General features: G+C 44.1%; 1 protein-coding gene across 14 annotated transcripts in view; it reads left to right on the top strand.

Annotated features, from left to right (window-relative positions):
* The window catches only part of MAP3K7 (mitogen-activated protein kinase kinase kinase 7), a 1,005,666-nt gene that overhangs the window by 420,713 nt on the left and 565,937 nt on the right, over nucleotides 1-19,016 (top strand). For all 14 annotated transcript variants that reach the window (XM_069606471.1, XM_069606465.1, XM_069606460.1 and 11 more), the window contains exon 8: nucleotides 4,210-4,340. In XM_069606471.1, coding sequence (XP_069462572.1) covers nucleotides 4,210-4,340 — 131 coding nt within the window. The remainder of the gene's footprint in view (nucleotides 1-4,209; nucleotides 4,341-19,016) is intronic.

Genomic DNA, 19,016 nt, shown 5'->3' with positions numbered 1-19,016 from the left:
GTGCAAGCCGGCAAGCTAGATCTACTGCGATTCACATAGAGCCACCCCACGCCCTGCACCCCATGTCTGTGTGGACTTCAATGTGGGACAGTGATTCTTGGTGCCAGATAATCTGTTGCCTAGGTTCCCACTTTATAAAGAGATGGTGTTGCTGAAATGGTCCTGTATAGAAAGGGGGATTGGTTAGACCTTGGTGCTGCAGGAAAGGAGTGGGTTGTTGACTTCCTGAGCCCGTGTGTTTCTTGGAGATGGCTTAAAGAGCTAGTGTTAAGGTATTCCCACTGACTGTCCCTTTCCCTATGGTGGGGACTAAGTGAGAATTACTGGTTGATTGTGGCCATCACACCTCCAGGCCATCATCTTCCAGCTCTAGTTATCCCGCTACATATTCCCATAATCAGATAGGGGACTTCCTCCTGCATATGGTCTCATTTATCAGGCTTCTTTGCATTTTATTGTGTAGTCATACGGTTCTCATTTTTGTCCCTGTTCTAAACATTTTGTTAGAGGTTACAACATTCTGATGGACATCGGTTATGGCTCCTGCCAATCGGAGCTTGAATGTGTGTTTTTAACATTTTTTATTATGCCATGCTGGGCATTGTGGTAAGTCGGACATAGGGAACGGACAAGAAGACGACATGGTTTAAACGTATTTGTTTTATTAAAGAAAAGAAAGCCTCTCCTGTCCCTGCTGTTATGAGGATGCTTTCCCTAAGCTAAGTAAAATATAAACTGGTGCTCGTCAGGATGTCTTACAAACATTCGATCCTCTATTTAAACCTATCGTCTGACGACCCTAGCACTAATGAAAACAAGATAAAGTTCCCTGAGATAAGATTACTCCCCCGACCCCCTCCTTTCTTGGCTTGTGGTGGCTGGTTTTTGACCCCCACTCATTTGTGTGATTTTTTATCTTGCAGGCCCTACCCTGCTGCTACAGGTCCTTTATTCTTCCTCTCTTCCTGCATAAGGTTGCTTCTGACCCCCACACAAATATTCTTATCAGTTAAACTCTCAATTGGAATAACTGGCCTTGTGAGCCTGCTCCTTGTCTGGCACAGGTTTTGTGATTCTCTCTTGGTTACCCTTGGTTCACCTGGAAATGTCTTTTGCCCTGGGTTGGGGTCTCTGGTATCTTGGTACGTCTGGAATTTGGCTCTCGTTATCCCCGGCTGGATGTTTCACCCACTTGCAGGTTTTTGTATGTTTTATCCTGGCGCAGCCTTCCTTGCTCTTGAGCCTATCTTTTTGTCACTTCTTTCACTCCTTTGTGGAGTGTATCTATGCTCAGCCCTTTGTGGGCTAGGAGGCTTCTCAGCCCTTTGTGAATTGTCTTTGCTTTCTCTTCTTCGTGGGGTAGCTTGTTGCTCAGCCCGGCATGGGTGATGTTGCCTCTCTGGTCGTCTAGGCTTGGTATTGCTTTCACCTCCTTGTGGTGCATCTTGTTGCTCAGCCCAGCATGGGCTATTTGGCCTCTATGGCCGCCTAGGCTTGGTATTGCTTTTACCTCCTTGTGGGGCATCTCACTGGTCAGCCCGGTTTGGGCTATTTGTCCTCCTGGGCCATCTAGGTTGGTAGTGCTTCCTCCCTCTCGTGGGGTATCCCGGTGCCTCACCATCCTCCTCCCACTCCTCTGTCAGTGGTGGTCCTTTTTCTTTGAGACAGTACTCATCAGGCAAGGCGGCTTCTCAGTTTGATGTGAAACTGTAACTCTGACTTCTTCGTGGCCAGATCTCCTGCTTCAGTGCCTCCTGTCTGCGACAGTCGGGACTTGGGCATCAGGCCTCATGGACGCCATTGTGCCACGTCTGTGGCAGCTTTGTTTTGTGTTCTCCCGGTGGCTCTGAGCTTCTCAGGCTTTCTGCCTTCTTGGACTCTGCAGTGTTCCACTGGCTTCTAGCTTCCTCCACCTACCACACCTTCTGAGTGGACCTGCATCCAGGCTCATCCAGCAAAAGAAACTTGCTCTCCTCTGTGCTGCAACAGGACTTTGGCATCAGGCCTCATGGATGCTGGTGTGCCTGCATCCTTGGCGGCTTCATCTCGTATGTTCTCACTGGCTCTGAGCTCCTTCAGCTCTCTGTCTTCCTGGACTCTGCAGCATTCCACAGGCTTCTGGCTTCCTCCACCCACCATGCCGCCTGCCTCAGGCTCTTCCTGGAAGGAAGACATCCTCTTCTCAGCGGCGCAGGCTTCTGTGTCTCGCTCCCATGCTGGATCTCTCTCCTTCTGCATGGGATTTGGGTCCTTTATGTTCCTCCCAGGACCAAGAGACAAGACTCCATTGGTTCCGCTCTTCAGGCATGGATGTTAACAAAGTCAGCTCAGAAACCAAACCATCCGCTTTTAAAGGGCCCTGTACATTAGTATACTGCCCAATCACCATATAGCCAACAAACTGTTTATAGTCATAGTTTCAAATCAAAAGATTCAAAAAACAAAAGTTTCGAAAACAAAAGCTGCGACTTATTTTTTTTAAACAATTTTTATTAAGTTTATTTCAACCAACAACACAAACCAAACTTGCAGTGCATATAATAACATGTTGAATTTACATCACTCCATCCGTGTCTACTGCTTCTCCCATTCCCTCCCCCCGTTCGAGCCTACTGTCCTTCATATTCTATTTCTGCGTCTTGCTGGAGGGATTCCTCTCCTGTGGTCTCTGCTGGGTCCCGATCACTTGACCGGTCTTGCGTGGGCCTGAATAACATGGCTATCAGATGTTTCCAGGCTATCAAGGTTGCGACATGCAATGTTTAACATGCAAAGCGCATTTGCTTCGAAACCAATCCGTCGATAATAGTCATGGATTGGTTTCAATTGAAATGCACTTTTACATGTTAAAAGTAGCATTTCAATGCTTTTTTTTTGGTAACGTTGAAACGTTAGATGGAGCTGTCCAGTGCTGTAATTTCAGCACTGGACAGCTCCATGTAACGCTTCAAGGTTTTAGTGTATATTGGGGGGGTTCCCCCCAAACCCCACACCACCCTCCCGCCCCCCAACCCTAACCCAAGCCCCAACCCTAACCCAAGTTTCGAAAGGCAAACTTTCAAATTTTTTTCATACAAGTTGTGATTCGAAAGAATGGCATTTCGGGAAAAAAAAATACGAAAGTTTGCCTTTCGAAACTTTTGTATTTGAAAAAATGACTGGACACCCCAACAAACACTTGGGATTTACATGGAGGTTTAACAAAACACTTAATTGGGGATTCATTGTCTCCTAAGAAGGGGGAATCCCACTTGCCATTTCCCTTAGGGGGTGTTTAAGCTGAGTCGGCTCACCTCCCTAGTCCCAAAGGGGATGACACTTCCTCGGCTAGAGGGACGAATTCCCTGTAGTAGTCACAGAAGGCAAAAAGTTTAATAGCTCAAGCTATGACGCAAGTCTTGATCGGCCCTTTATCTTACATTTCTTTGAATTGGGACTATTTTTTATTTAGCCAACAGAAATGAATACCTATAAATGTGAAATGCAATGCACAACTGCAAAAGCCAAAGCTATTGGCTTTGACAATGGGGGTTAAAGATTGAAAAGGACATAGACGCCTCCTCCGTGTATATGTTTGAAGAAAGACTATCAGCAGCTTTCAATTTCAAAGCCATATTTGATGGGTGAGCAGATTAATTGGACACATATTAACTCTCATTGATTAAAGCTACCCGATTGGTGTGTAGGCATTTTCTTTGTCTGCAGAAGCCCCTTTTAATATTGATATTCAGAGTGGTCTACAAATTTCCAAAGAGCCAGCAAAGGCAGATCTCAGACATCCTGCAGGCCTCCCCGCAGAGCGATTGTTCTTGGAGGTCATGTTAATAGCCAAGTTTGATCTGTATAAACCGTGTAATGCACCAGCAGCCAAATCAATGGTTAGAAGACTGGCTTGGTGAGTGTAATGTTACATGGATAAGTGTAGTAATCCAGGTAGTAATAGAGATTGCAAACTGAAAAGGTAAAGAATACTTGCAATTGCTTGGTCACTTGTTGTAGCCATGTGTCAGTTGAACAAGCTGACACACCTTTCAGTGAAGGTATGTCCCCAATCCACATATTAGTACTATTTTCCATTCGCAAGAGCATATTCAAATTACTTGGTAACATTGTTTCCATTGACTTTTACAATTGGAGTGGACAGTGAACCTGCAAAATGTTTGGGGTTGTATACATGTTTCATATTTCTTTTGTGATTTTCAATTACAGGTACTCGACCACCATTAATAAAACATTTACCTAAACCTATTGAGAGCTTAATGACTCGTTGCTGGTCAAAAGATCCTTCACAGCGTCCATCTATGGAGGAAATCGTGAAAATAATGACACACTTGATGCGGGTAGGTAGTTGTGTGTTTGTATTATAGACTCCTGTCTTTCATTGGTAACGTTGGGTGCTGATTGCATGAGACGAAGCCATGTCTTGGCAATTTAAAGTCAGTGGTGTGGAGGCAGGTCTTGCAGCCTTTAAGTCTTGACTTCCCTTTCCATGCAGAATCCTCCTCCATCAATCCCACAGAATCATAAAAATGAATGTAGACAATAGGAAACGTACCCTCTACCGCCGATCCTCCGCCAGTTTGCGGTAGCTCAGTGTAATATTGGTTTGGAGGAACTCTTTTTAAACCTTCGATCAAAAAGGATCCCTCCCACAACTTCATCAGCGCTACGATCGCGGCTTATGAAAGAGGACTCTCCAAGAAAGAACTCAAGGAAGCAGATGCCTGAAAATAGAGGTAGAACTTTGAATCCTTAACTAGCTCAATACAGCGTGAGTGGTGTGTTTTTTGTGAGGGCAGGCCAGTTGGTACATGGTGGTAGAAGAAAACCTGTGTGGAGCAAAGTGACGAGATGAGTGAGGAGATTTTGTTTTCAGTTTGTAAAGCGCAGGCCAGGCAAAATAAACTGTATCTAGGAGCAAGTAGACTGCTCAAAAAGAAATAAAAGCAGGAGCCTGACTCCCAAGTGAGTGGTAAGAGTGAAACACTGCAGCTGTTAAGAGGGAAAGGAGCTGCATTAAGACCTCAAACATCCAGATAACTCAGAGTGCCAGAGTTTGTAAGCTCTTCAGCGAACATATTGTGATTGGGCAAGATCAGGCAGACTAGCCTTTGTTCAAGGGGAAGAGAAAAAGAGCATCACAAAGTAATTTGCTACCTTAAAGAGGAAGGTGAGGCAGTGAGGGAATACATACACTACATTTTCCTGAAATCAAATACAACGTTGAACTGCAGGAATTGCAAAGACCAGCTTTAGATGTTTTAACTTGCCCAATAACACTGCAACATCCATTGAAAACTGCTATTTGAGGGCAGATGAGAACATGTTAAAAGAAGTGAGACGATGCTGAAAGATGAACCATTGAAACCTATAACCGCTTTATTTACCCAGCCAAAAAGGAGCAGAAGCCACACTAGTAAAACCTATAATATTGTCAAGAGATTTCCAGGACCAGTATTGGGAAGTGGAATCTGTGTAAATCATGCATTTTTACTGTTTGGACCTACAAGCAGTAATGAAAGGCAAGAGATAACAAGATACTCCATGAAACTGAAGAGGTATGACATAAATAAGAATAGGGGAAGATCTGTTCCCAAAATTGCCAATAAAGATAAGGGAGGCTCCCTTATTCTGCTGAACTGGAAAATACACTAATGTTTAGCCAAACACTTTCAAGGTAGTGTGACTGAGCAGTAAGGTTTACACTTAAAAGGTTGTGGTGAAGATTTGTAGTTAAGCATATGCTGAGTTCTCTTAATAATTCAAGTTAGGCAGCTTGTATACACATAGTCATATTTATTAAGCCTTGAACAAACTCTTATCAATTAAAATTGATTCAACTTTCACTATTAACATACATAGGGCAGCTCTTGCTACAGAGCACCAATACATTTTGCACAGCTGTTAAGAAGGATTTCTCTTTTGGCAACTTTCCCTCCATAGTTTCTATGGACCCCCAATCATTTTGCTTTTTTTGTATGCTTGTTCTGTCTTTTTGAGCTGGGGGGATTGAAGGGGGGGAGGTTGTGGGGGGGGGGGGGGGTAAAGCCTTCAGCTTCACTTTCCCTGCTTTTTGCCAATTTTGTATGGGAAAACGGACACGTCCTATAGACTAGGAGTACTGGGAAACTGTTTCCCTTTTACTTTCTGTAACTTTTTAACCTTGCACACAGCATCTTACAATGCAGTGCCATAGGGATACTTTTTGTATCACCCTAGCTTTTTGCACTTGGGATTTTTGGTTACTTTCTGTGGCGACAAGGAATAAAGACTTACCAAGTGGTTCGATAGTGGTTGCTATAGACAAATGAAAACGAAACCTATCTATTCCTAACTCTAGGGGGTTTTCCCTCACCTAAACTAAAGCAACTCGTGTGCTTGTCAGGAAGTCTGTGTGATTCAAAACAAAAAAGCACCGTCCTGGTCACAAAGGGTCCAACTCTATCCCTTTCACCACAACTAAATACCATAAAGTCCAGCTATTGTTGATAATCCAGGAGAATGACTCCCTTCTCCTGGATGTAAAGCATCCAAAGCCCCTCAGGTCGTTTAAATCAAAAGTTCTACAAAAGTTCAGGTTCTCCGTACACAAAATAGTAAATTAAACATTTAAAGTTCTTGTGGGGCTAGGATAATGGCTCCCTTCTCCTAGCTGATTCCCCAATGTCTTTCACCGTCACAACTCTTAACAAGGTGTGTAGTTCCCTTATGGCCGTCTTTACACTCTCTGGGTTTTGCACCTTCCTTGCCCCGACCCCAATAGGACGATAAAGACATTCCTGCAATCTCTTGATTTTCCAGTATCACCCTTGTTTGGAATTGACCTGGGAACTGTGTTACAAAATGGTTGATAGTTTTCTCTGTCTTTATATTTTAAGGTCTTGTAACCTCCTGGCCCCCTCCTGGACTCATGTGTTCCCATTACCTTCTCCCGGGGAACCCTTCACCAGTAGGATGCTTTCCCTGCATCTTACAAACCGTGTACTTATCAACCGGGGTGTTTTGCCAATCCTTATCTTGTTCAGCTTGTCTCTCACCCACCGGCCACCAGCTTTCATTTGTATACCGTTCGATGTTCTACCTCCATGTGGGATGTATATTCCCTTCTTTGTTTCTGCTTTCTCCACGGCCAACACCCCATCGGCATGCAAGATGTTCACGAGCTTTCCCTTGAACCACACTCTCCATGTCTCTTGCTAGAGCTTCTCGGATCTTCCTTTGGGTGTTCTCGGGTGTTCTTGGGTATTCTCTCGACTTAGATATTTCTCTGGTTCTCTATTTCTCTCTCCAGCTCTCTCTCCAATACTCTCTCCGATATCCTTTTTGGTACTCTTCCACCTTCTTTTCTTTCTGACGCACTCATATAGCAGGGTCTGCCCTGTCGTAACGTCCATTCATTGACTACAGTTATTCTGGTGTTTTTCCGGATCGCTTATAGCATTCCTGGGAGCATCGTCGTCGCAGTATCTAAATCAGGGTGGTTCGATGTTTCACAGTAACATATGGTTTTCCACATGAGTTTAGACCCATAAGGTTCAGGTCCTACTGTCAGCCAACCGGGTTGGGGTTTAAAGGGGCTGTGCCCCCCCAATCGTGTTCTTATACCCTGGAGTGGAGTCCGCTCCATGAGATGCTCCCGCATGTTACCACCCCTAGGCGGGCTATTGGTTAGCAGCCTCCCCTTCCTAGCCTCGTGGAGGGAGGGGTCTCCCCTGGGGAGAAGTCACGCCATCTGAAGGATCGTCACATTTCATATGTGCCTAAAGACAAGCTAGTGGCAGCAGATATTTTTTTTACCATTGTTGTGTTAGTTCGAATGTGCACATTTGTGTTTACCATGTATGTCCACTAAACGTGGCTAGTGCCCTAAAATGGCTTTGGACATGAGATTCTCACTTCTTTGACCATATTGTAGTCTGGCCTGCTTCCTGCCTTGCAGGTCAGGCAATCCCGTATAAGTTATGTTATTGGAACTTGTTAAGCACTCGGTCACCAGAAGGTATCATGGCGCTGGAGGAGAGAGGAGGAAGAGACAAATAACTGCTACATAGCAATTTACTGGAACAGTATGTTTTTAGCAATTTTCTAAAAAACCAAATGGTTTTAAGAGTTTTTCAAGGTAGACGGAAGACTACTCCAAAGCCGAGCTGAGGCAACTGAGAAGGCTCTGCCTCCAATGCGGAATGGAGGAACAATAAGTAGACCCGCAGCGGCAGAACTTCATTTTCGGCTTGAGGATTTAGGTCCAACTAGTCAGCAATTCGTGCTCTTGTGACACAGTTCATAAATTTGGACAGCTGGCCGACTATGCCACGATATTAAAAGGACCGCCATGATGCTGACAACCTGGGAGGACACTGAGGAAGAAGGAAGGCGGCAATGATCGCCACGATCGAACAGTGGGTCATGGCCTACGTTGCAGAATCAAAAATGCTTTTCTTGAAAGCTGGAGGGCTGCAGCTGCAATGGAAGAACTCTTGTTTCATTAATTGATGGAGTCCCAAATCTGAACTTGGGAAGGCGACTAATGCAGTGAGGTAGCCCAGGCGGGAGAGGGTCAGTCCACATGGTGTTCTTGGGACACTTCCAAAAGCTTCCAAGGACAGGCTCCTCGAGCAGGGGTCGAGACTGGTAGTTTCTACCGTTTGAGGGGTTGAAACGCCAATGAAGACCTTCAGGAAATCATACAAAGGAGAATGGCTTTGCCGGGATGATTCTCTGGGCTTCAGGGTAATGCTCCCCTTTGAAGGGGTCTTACTCCAATTGGAGCAGCAGCTATAGGAGACTTCCTTTTATACTATATTCAAGCTTGAGTTGCCCCAGGGCCCATCAATAGTAAGGATCTTCACCATTTAAACAACAGGAGCTGCCACATCTGCCCAGCAGTAGACACACTTTGACCAGAAGGTGGACTCGGACCAGGCAGTCCCAGCACCCACATTCAGCCACAAACACAACGCCGATTTGCCACAGAAAGTATTTGCCTTATATGGAATGCCCATCACTGTGAGGACTGTAGGAAGGCTAAATAACAAGATGACCAAAGGACCTGGCTTGGCAATTGTACAGTATATGGTACTCCAAAAAGGATTCTGCAGTAAAACCAAAAGTGCATGTGAGAAAGTTAAACACAATTGAAAAATATCTTCTTCTACCAGCCCATCCTGGACACATCATTCAAGTAACCATAAAGTTACTAAAAACAGAAGAGCTGAGGGAGGGGTAGCGGACAGAGGTGTAAGGGAGGAAGGGTGAGGGTAGTGGAGGGAGGTATAGGGGAGGGAGGTATAGGGGAGGGAGGTATAGGGGAGGGACGTATAGGGGAGGGACGTGTAAGGAAGGATGAAAGGGTGAGTGAGAGAGGGGTGATGGAGGGAGGGTTGGGGGAGCGAGAGAGGGATGGGGAAGGAAGCTGGGGGGGTGTGGGTGAGAGAGAAAGGGTGCGTGCAGGAGGAGGCCGAAGGGAGCATGTGTGGCTGAGAATGGTGGAAGGAGCCATGTGTTGGGGATGAGGGTTGAGGGAGTGTATGGGGGAGGAGGAAACGCACCCTGGGAGAGTGCATTAAGGAGGGGGGGAGCATGGAGGAGGAGTTTGACAGCAAGCACAGAGGGGGGAGAGGGAGCATGGAGGGGAAGGGTAAGCTTGAGAGGGAGCAGAGAGCTGGTTGGAGAAGTGAGCGGATTGGGGACCAGTGAGTGGAGGAGGGAAAGTGGGTGGGAGATGGAAACGCCTATAAAGATTGGGAGCAATGCAGAGGATAGATTGTATCGGGGAAGAAGGATGTGAAGTAAGCAGCGAGAATGTACATGAGGTGGAAGTAAAAAAGGAGGGAGTGAAATGACATCTGGAGGTGGGGATGCACCAAGATTTAGGAACCTGGGAAGACTCTTAAGATGTTGGACGAGAACTCCCAGGGATGGCCGTGACTGCCATAATTCAAGGTTATTTATGCGATCCTGAAGGCCCAACACAACCACAAAAGTCTGACCCTGGGCTCACTTACAGGCAACTCAGGGCACTGGTTTGGTGGTGCCAGGTGTTGGAGAAGGAAAGGAGAGCCTTACCTCCAGAAAAGTCAAGTTTAAGACAAGAAAGGCACAGTGCAATATCAAGAAAGAAATTCTGGGACACTTAAAATCACAAGTTTGTGAATGACTTTTTCTGCCAGGAAGGCAGTGGCCTTATGGGGAGAGAGGAAAGGACGGAGAACCATAGTTCTGAGGAAAGCTTGTTAAGTTAATGGTGTGCTTTTTGTGTGTGTTTTTTTTTTTTCTTTTTTCCTTCCCTTCTTCTGAATCCCACAAGTGGCCTCAGTGAACCTAGTTCCCTAGTTTAGTTGTTTCCTCTAATCCATGCTTGTTGACTAAGTCACCCCCTCCCTACTCCCATTCCAACTCTGTGGCAGTTTGACAGCTCTTACCAGGCAGACATTGTCCAGGTAGATTTTCCTCTGCATTTCTGAGTGTTACAGTCTGGCCCATAAGGAAATGTCTGTGCATATCGGATTTTCAGAGGGGTGTACTGGTGGCCATCTATCCGGCATCTACACCGGAGTCTCTGAACACGTTCACCCAACATTACTGCTGCTATCCACATCCGGTCAGGACCCTCCTTTGATTGTGTAGTGCTCCACAGTTGTCTGGTGTAGGCGATGGTTCCTCACTGTTAGGCAAGATTGTATGCAGTACCCTTTGGGAGACTACACCAACCTTGTCTTCCTGGCAATAAGTAACCCAACCTTTGGGTTCAGTCTGTACTACACAGGTTGGTAGTGTGGCTGAGGAGCCCGGCTTATCTCAAGAGGGGTCAATGTGAGCAGTAGGGTTTTTACACAGAGATTCACAGTGACAAGTATTCAAATATACTCTTACACTCAAGGTTTCTTGATTAAACAATTATTAATTTAATAGTCAGCTGAATAAGCCTACTTCAGAAGTGAGCAATATATAGGTAACACAAAATACACTTCAAAATATACACTCTTAGTTTCTCTAATTCAGCAAGTACCCATTTGGGATGGCACGCAGATTCTTCCTACACCCTGACGTGACATAAATACCTACGACACTGTGGACATTGACATTAATATATCACTGGTACATTTAGAGCAATACTGAGTTTGGTGTCAAAGAAATGGGGTTGGGAATAAAACAAAGGTTAAACAAATATTCTGAAGCAGGTAAGTACTTTTGAACCCCCCCCAATGCAAAGTAAGTTAACCCTTTCCTGAAGGAAAGGTAAAGCACAAAGTCAGCGGTAAGAAGAGTCTTTTAGGGAGTCAGGTGATCCATTGTTAATTGAGCAAAAGTCTAGGTGACCTGAAGCACTTCTTGCAGGTAAGTAAAAGTCTTGCACAATGTTTTTGAAGTCTTTGTAGAAAAAAATAGAATCACTGTAGGGCCACTAGCTGGGAAGCTTGTGAGGGGTAAAGCTGCAATCAACGCTGCAAAAGCAACCAAGTCAAGTCTCAACTGAGAACTAGCAAGCCTACACGACGAGAGGTAAATCCCCCTTAGTTTTACAGTACCTTTGGTTAGAAGGAATTGGTTCCAGATGGCTTCTGTTCCTATGTAGGTCTGAAGATCTTATTGTTCCTGGGCCTCAGTCGTGGGAACAAGAGGGACGACATCTGGGGACTCCTGCACTACAAATTGAAGGTCGGCGGCAGCAATGGGCAAACTTCAATTCAGCGGCACTTCGCGGTTTCAGCTCCTTGCGTCTCTCGCAAATAGCACCACTGCGGTTCTCGGATACCTCTATGTACATTTCCTTGCATTAGGGGTCCAGCACTCTGAGGTGGCTCAGGCTTGGTCAGTCCTGCTTCCTGGGAGTCCAGGGGCTCTTCCTGGAGCTCGGGTCCGACTTAGACACTCACAGGCGTTTCGGCGTTCAGCTCTCTACCCAGAGACGACTAGAAGCCAAAGGGTAGGTTTACCATATTGATATTCCCAAACCACATGGGGGAATCCACTGTTTCACCCGATGGCATATCTTCTATTGTTGGGACTGCTATTGGGATTGAAAATGCCAAATCATTCGTTACACCTCACAAACATAAACAAGATGATATTGGTGGTGTCCGGAGGAATGTTTGTACCCTCACTAACCTAACCATTGCCCTTCTAAATACTCACTCACTGGATAAGCATGGCATCGAAATACACAATTACATCCAGGAATACAAACCAGATATTATGTGCCTCACGGAAACCTGGCTCACTGAAGCACATGGACCAACTATCGCGCAGGTGACCCCTACTGGGTACATGTTCTTTGGGAAACATAGACAGAACAATATGGGGGATGGAGTAGCCTTCATATGTAAAAAAGAGCTGGGGTTCTATGAGGCCAAAATACACTGCCAGGGTTGCGATATTATCCATGTAAAGTTGACCTTGAACCCTAACTATAGCCTGAACATTGTCTTACTCTACCGTCCACCAGGTGATGGAGGTAACTTTAATGACGACTTAGTTAACCTAGTCACGCCTATGCTGACAACTAACTCGGGGCTAGTAATACTAGGTGATTTCAAACTATGGAAAAACTATAAGACAAATAAAAAGCATTACAATTGGAGAATAAGATGAAAAGTCATATTGTCTACTGTAATACTGAGCCGACCCATATCAAGGGACATATTTTGGATTGGAGGAGGAAACGTCCAAATTGGGCCCATTTCCATTACTCCATGCATCTGGTTCGATCATTATTTCCTGACGTGCTGCCTGGAGCGCCCTGTTAAACCAGTAACAGTGCATACTACTGCACATACAGTTAAATTGCGTAATTTTAAGAACATTACCTCGGACATTTTAAAGACTTATGTAGAATCACTCCTGGATAAAACAAGAGAACAGGATAACCCTGCGAGGCTCACAGAAGTCTATAATGAAGTCATGTTGGAGATGTTGGATAAGCATGCTCCCCTACAAGACAAAACAATCAAAGATTTGCCCAATCGCCATTAGTGGTTCACTCCCATGCTAGCTGAACTTAAAGCCAACAAGAGACAGGCAGAACACACCTGGCATAAAGATAAATCCAACGAGAATTTATTAGCATGGAAACTCATAGAAAAGCAATATAAGGCATTGATCATAGAGACCAAGAAATCTCATTATGGTGATCAGATAAAGCAGGCTGGAGATAAGACAAAGGAACTTTTCTGTCTCTTTAGAACTTGGGAGAAACTTTTGGTCTGTAACTCTGATATTAAACCCACCATTGATGATTGCAATAGAGTACAGAAGGCTTTCGCAGACAAGCTGTTGAAAGCACAAAAGAAAATTGAACAGGAAACATTGACTCCTCCACTATTTGATCCTCCTTCTATACCCGTTGCTTTAGGCACTTTCAATTTTACTGAACCTAACTCAGTTGAAATTTTGGAGCTATTAAATATGCACCCCACCAACTGCCCAGGGGAAATGTTCCCGTCGAGAGACATACTGGAACAACGAGAATTGTTTGCCCCATTCCTCTGCCGGTTTGTTGGCTCATCCTTTCGCACTTGTTCTATTCCTCAATCCATAAAAAGTGTGGCAGTCACTCAGTTACTGAAAAAACCTGGCTTGGATCCGTTGGATGCAGCCAATTTAAGACCAATTACAAATACTCTGTTTTTCTTAAAATTAATTGATAAGGTAGCTACCACACAGCTCCAATCATATGTATTTAATACTGGTAAACTACACATGAAGCAATCAGGCTTCAGAAGCTTTCATGGAATGGAATCTGTGCTCTTAGACTTACAAACCCACATGCTTGGCAAACTGGAGAACAGCAAGTCGGAGCTGCTGATGTTATTAGATCTCTCGGCAGCCTTCGACCTGCTGGATCATAAAATTTTACTTAAAAGGATGGCGACTGTTGGAGGTCTATCCAGCAACGCCATCCTCTGGCTCTGATCATTCTTGGAGGGCGGCCAGTCTTGTGTTCACTGGGGTGACTGTGCTGCCGAGCCACAAACCATAACTTGTGGAGTCCCCCAGGGGGCATGCCTCTCGCCTTTGTTGTTTAATATTTATATATTACCTTTATGTGTTGAGTTGGAAACCTTGGGGATCTTTTTCTGCAATTATGCAGACGATTTTCAGCTGGTTTTGGACATAACCGGGATCTATGAAGTTGACCAACAAACCCTGACTGCAACATATCATATTATCAAATTATGGATGTCAGTGAATTGGCTCTGTTTGAATGCTGCTACAACTGAGCTGATGCTTTTTGGGCCACAACATGCTCAATCCAAACAATCAAAAATATAACTGCTTTTCCATTGAAGGCAATCAAATCAAAACGGTGCAGAAAGTCAAGACCTTGGGCACCTATATGGAGGATAGCCTCGACAGCGAGGCACATGTCACAGCCATTTCCTTTAATACCAACTACCATCTTAAGGTTCTGAGACAAGTTGCTCCACTAATATCAGTGGAAAACCGCATAAAACTCGTAAGAGCAGTAATTCTGCCACGTGTTGACTATTGCAATGCCTTGCTAGGAGGAGCCAGTAAAACAAATGTTCAACAGTTGCAGAAAATTCAAAATGCAGCGGTTCGAATCATCTTCCAGATGAAAAGCTCCGAACCGACTAGCGCTGCTAGAAGAAAGCTGCATTGGCTCCTGGTGGCAGCTCGTATTCAATTTAAACTGCTTACTACGTGCCATAATTGCACCTTCGGAAATGCCCCTTCATATCTGAAGGAGAGGATTAGCATTTATCATCCGAATAGATGTCTAAGATCTACGGAAGGCTGCTTGTTGGTATCGCCACGTACTAAAAGATCTTGTGGATTGGGACGGGCCTTTCATGTCTGGGGTGCACAAGCTTGGAATGCGCTACCAATCAATATACGTAAAACTGAGGATCATCTTCTTTTCCGTAAACAGATAAAAACAATTCTGTTCAACTAGGATCTTTTTAGTTTTCTCCACCACTGCTGTCTTTCGGCGCCTGGATGCCCACAAGCTTTGGCGCCTTATAAATCTGAATAACATAACGTAACACTCGATTCTGGTGTTCCTCTCCCTGGCACTTCGGTTCCTGCAGCAGCAATGAAAGTACAATCAGCTCTGAGAGGATTTCCAGATGAGCTTGTTTTGGGGTCGATTGGTCCCACCAACCCAAGGTTAGAAGTCCTTTGCAGGTCTACTCTAATCGAGGCAAATTCAGAGCTTTAGCAAAGCAGCAGGGCTTCACCGGGCAAACCAACGGTCCAGGAGTTGCATCATGCGTATCGTCCAAGTTCTTCTTTGGATTCCTTCATCCAGTAGTCGACTTTGCCTTCCAAGCAAAAAGCCTTGCCTTTTTATGCAGGTTTCTCCCATTCATTCGCAGCCTAGCTGTCAATCACACAGCAGGGTGGCTGTCCTCCAATCACCCTTGAGTGCATTCCTGTAACCAAGGAGACTAAGCACAGGGAGTTTCGGGCTCCTCCCTCGCTTCCTGCCCTGCTAGACACACTGGAGCCAGAGGCGGGTTTCACTCGTGAATCCCACCAAAGACAAAATGGACAAAGGAACCAAACCTGGTTTGGCGCGCAGAGTAAAGCTCAAGCAGGACCTTTCCAACAAGAAATGGCAAGAAAAGAAGACTGGGGGAGGGGGGGCCATTTGGACAAAATGGGCACCCATGGGCGCTTTCCTGCAGCTGCAATTGCAGCCTGCGGTAGAAACACACAATGGTAGGAAAAAGTAAACCACTGCCACCAGCCATTAATTGTAGGAAGGGTGAGAAACTAGACAAAGTGGATACTAAGTAACCACTCCAGCACTCTATGGTAAAATAGTGTGTGTGCTGGGGTTAGAAAGTTACACGATGTAAGTAAAGTCAATTTCACTTCACTGCTCATGGAAACAGTAGTTTAACCAAGAGAAGGTATTTAAAACTTCGGGCAAGCGAAGTGACTTCCCTGTGCCACTGAACTGAGGTGCTGTGTTTCCAATGTAAATATGATGCCAGACTCCAAAGTCAAAAGAAACAGTCCAAATCACAGGAAAATACATGAGTGGAAAAAGGTCTTGCTCTCTCCAGGTTAGAAATGAAAGTCCTAAAGTCCAGCAAAAGTGCTGGGGGTCTCTAAGGTAGAAGGGAATTAGCACATTTCTGATAATTCTCCCTAACACTCACTCTTCCCTCATTAAGGTGCTGTATTGCTTTGTGGGTAGTTCTATGACAAGGAATATGTGTGTGGTAGGATTCTATTAGAAGAAAAAATACATGAATTTGGTCATGTTCTTTCTGATAAATTAGTTATTCTCTGTGCAGATTTGTCATTGGCCCATTCCCAAATTCCCCCTCATTTGGAATGTTGCTTATCTTGTGCAGTTCTATGGTTCCTCAGGAGTGTAGGTCAAAAGAAGGTGTAACTGAGGTCATGGGCACAGCAGGTTCCCTATATACTACGCATGTCCTCACATTTGGTGTATTTAGTGCCAACAATTCATTTCTGAAGCCAGATTTGTAAAGTGAGGAATTTTTGGGAGGAAGGATTCATTCATCAGAAATCACACTGTGAATAAATTGACCCATGAATAAATTAGCATACAATGGTGCAAATTTAGCACAGAAACAGAAAACATTGTTTTCTGAGGTCATTACATAGACGACATATTGATGATTTGGAATGGAGATAAAAACTCCCTTTTGGAGTATACAAAATATTTGAATCTCAATGACTATAACATTAGATTGAGCATGGAAAAGAGCACTGAAAAATATCAGCTTTCTAGATTTAGAAATTGAAGTTCATGAAATACACAAAACCCTATTCATCAAAGCTACAGCCGGCAACTGCATCCTTCATGCCTCCAGTAATCACCCAGCTCATACAATACAGAACATTCTGTATGGAGAATGTCTTCGCATCAAAAGGAACCGTAGTCAAACAGAATCTGAGAAACACCTTTCGAACAGCAAACATAATTTCAAAGAAAGAGGTTATAAGACATCCACACTAAAAATAGCGAAATCCAGGACATTAAAAAAAGATGGAGCAGAATTGCTAGTAGACAAAGAAGAGCGGAAAATCAGACTTGTGACAACATATAGCTCTGATCATTTCAAAATAAGAAAGATGTTGAACAAACACTGGAGATATTTTCTTCTTGATGAAACCTTATCAAGACATTTAGATAAACACCCAGCAATAACATTCAGGAAAGCAGCAACCCAAAAGCACTCATAAGTCCAATCTATATGAAACCAATCAAATCCAAAACATCAAACAATTCAACCATTATGGTACATTCCTGCAATCATTGGGAACCACAGATGTGGCCGTTGTAAAGTTTGGCCACAGATAATGGACAACAAATCCATACAATTGCCAAATGGCTCTAAGCAAAAGATCTACGACTTCATTAACTGCAACATGAAATTTGTAGTATATGGAATCAAGTGTCACTGGGGAAATGGTACATTGGGAGCACCATCAGGAAACAAAAATTTAAGAATCATGGAGCATCTTGGAGCAATAAGGAATAAGGACACAAGATGCACACTAGCCATCCACCACAATCTATAACATCAGGATAAAAAAATTGAGGATCTCCAATTTTTAGGCCCGTCATTGACCATAGAAACTCTGAGGTGGAAATAGAATTTAAAAATGAAGACAATCGAAATGGAGAACTCTCATGGATAGCTGCCATAGCAACCTCAATCAAGACAATGCATTCTGGTCCTTTTTGTAGGACAGTGCAACTAGCCAGAACGGCCTCTGCAGTTGCTTTTTGCTATATTGGCTCTGTGCACTACTCCTAAATCCACAATATAAATCCTCCAAAAAACTTCAAACAAAAAAACATTCTACACTTTTTTGTTGAAAAAACAATATTCTCTTCGCCCAAAAATATATATATTATTTTCATTTCAAATTCTAAACCTGAGCCGAATTCTGAAATCATTTATGCCCAAAAACAAACAAAAAGTGACGAGAACACCAGCAGCACTAATTTGCCAGTGTGATGACACATGCAATTTTAGCGTAGTGGGAACTGCTTTCATTAGTAAACAAAATAAGGTGAGGGTGTGATGATGTTGACGCGTAAATCCTAAACGCGATCACGTGACACGATGGCCGCTTGAACACCGGACGCCAGGTTCAGAACCCTGCTCACGGGCAAACAAGCAGCAACAATCGCACCCCTCCATTCCAGAAGAACATCATAAGATTATTTTTCAGGTAAGCTGGTGCTACTAGACACAATGGCAATACCACTGGCTCATAACCATAGAGACAACAAATAGATCTCTGCGACGATCAGTCGCGTCATCATTTTAAATTGATGAGCGGACTCGCAATGTAGCCCTTTACCCTCCCTTTTTTGTTTTTTTTGTTCCAAACTTTTATCAGTCAGAAACTGATAACCCATTATGGGTATAACAACATAACTGAACAAACTTGACATCTCCAGAACTACCTGCAAGGAAGGGTAAGTCAAATCTGTGCTTGGAAAACAGAAACCAAACACAGTCTAATATACAGAGCGGAAACCCTAGCGAGACCACATCAGTTAGACTCTTAAAACACTGTTACTTCTTTTCTCGTTAGATTGAACTCTGCATATATTTACTAATGATAGTTATGAGAAGAATTGAACTCTGCCTCCATCTACAGTTGCAAACAAAGATATGAAAACTCAACGTCCAGCAATACATTTCGACTTAAAACAGATCGAATGTGATCCATCCTCCTGATGAGCCACAATGAAGTGGTGAAACACGTGTGTCGGACACAGACACAGTGAGGACACAAGAACACAGAAATGCTCACTGATGAACACATAGCTACAAGGACACACAAAGGGATTGCAATTGTCAAAATTGAAGACACAGGAATCGAATTAAACAAGGTCCAATGACGAGTGCAAGAAAATAAATATCGAGCACTTCTAAACAACAAAGGACAGAGATGGGACAAGCGCACAGAGAACGACAAGATCGGGTACCAAACCCTTGAGAATATAAGCTTAAACAACCAAGATTTAACCTGTATTAATCATCACAAAT

Source organism: Ambystoma mexicanum, chromosome 4p (assembly GCF_040938575.1).
Source record: "Ambystoma mexicanum isolate Mex_15411 chromosome 4p, UKY_AmexF1_1, whole genome shotgun sequence".
Classification (NCBI taxonomy): Eukaryota; Metazoa; Chordata; class Amphibia; order Caudata; family Ambystomatidae; genus Ambystoma; species Ambystoma mexicanum.
The sequence above is the reverse complement of the archived record's forward strand: the minus strand, read 5'-3'. Positions and strand labels throughout refer to the sequence as shown.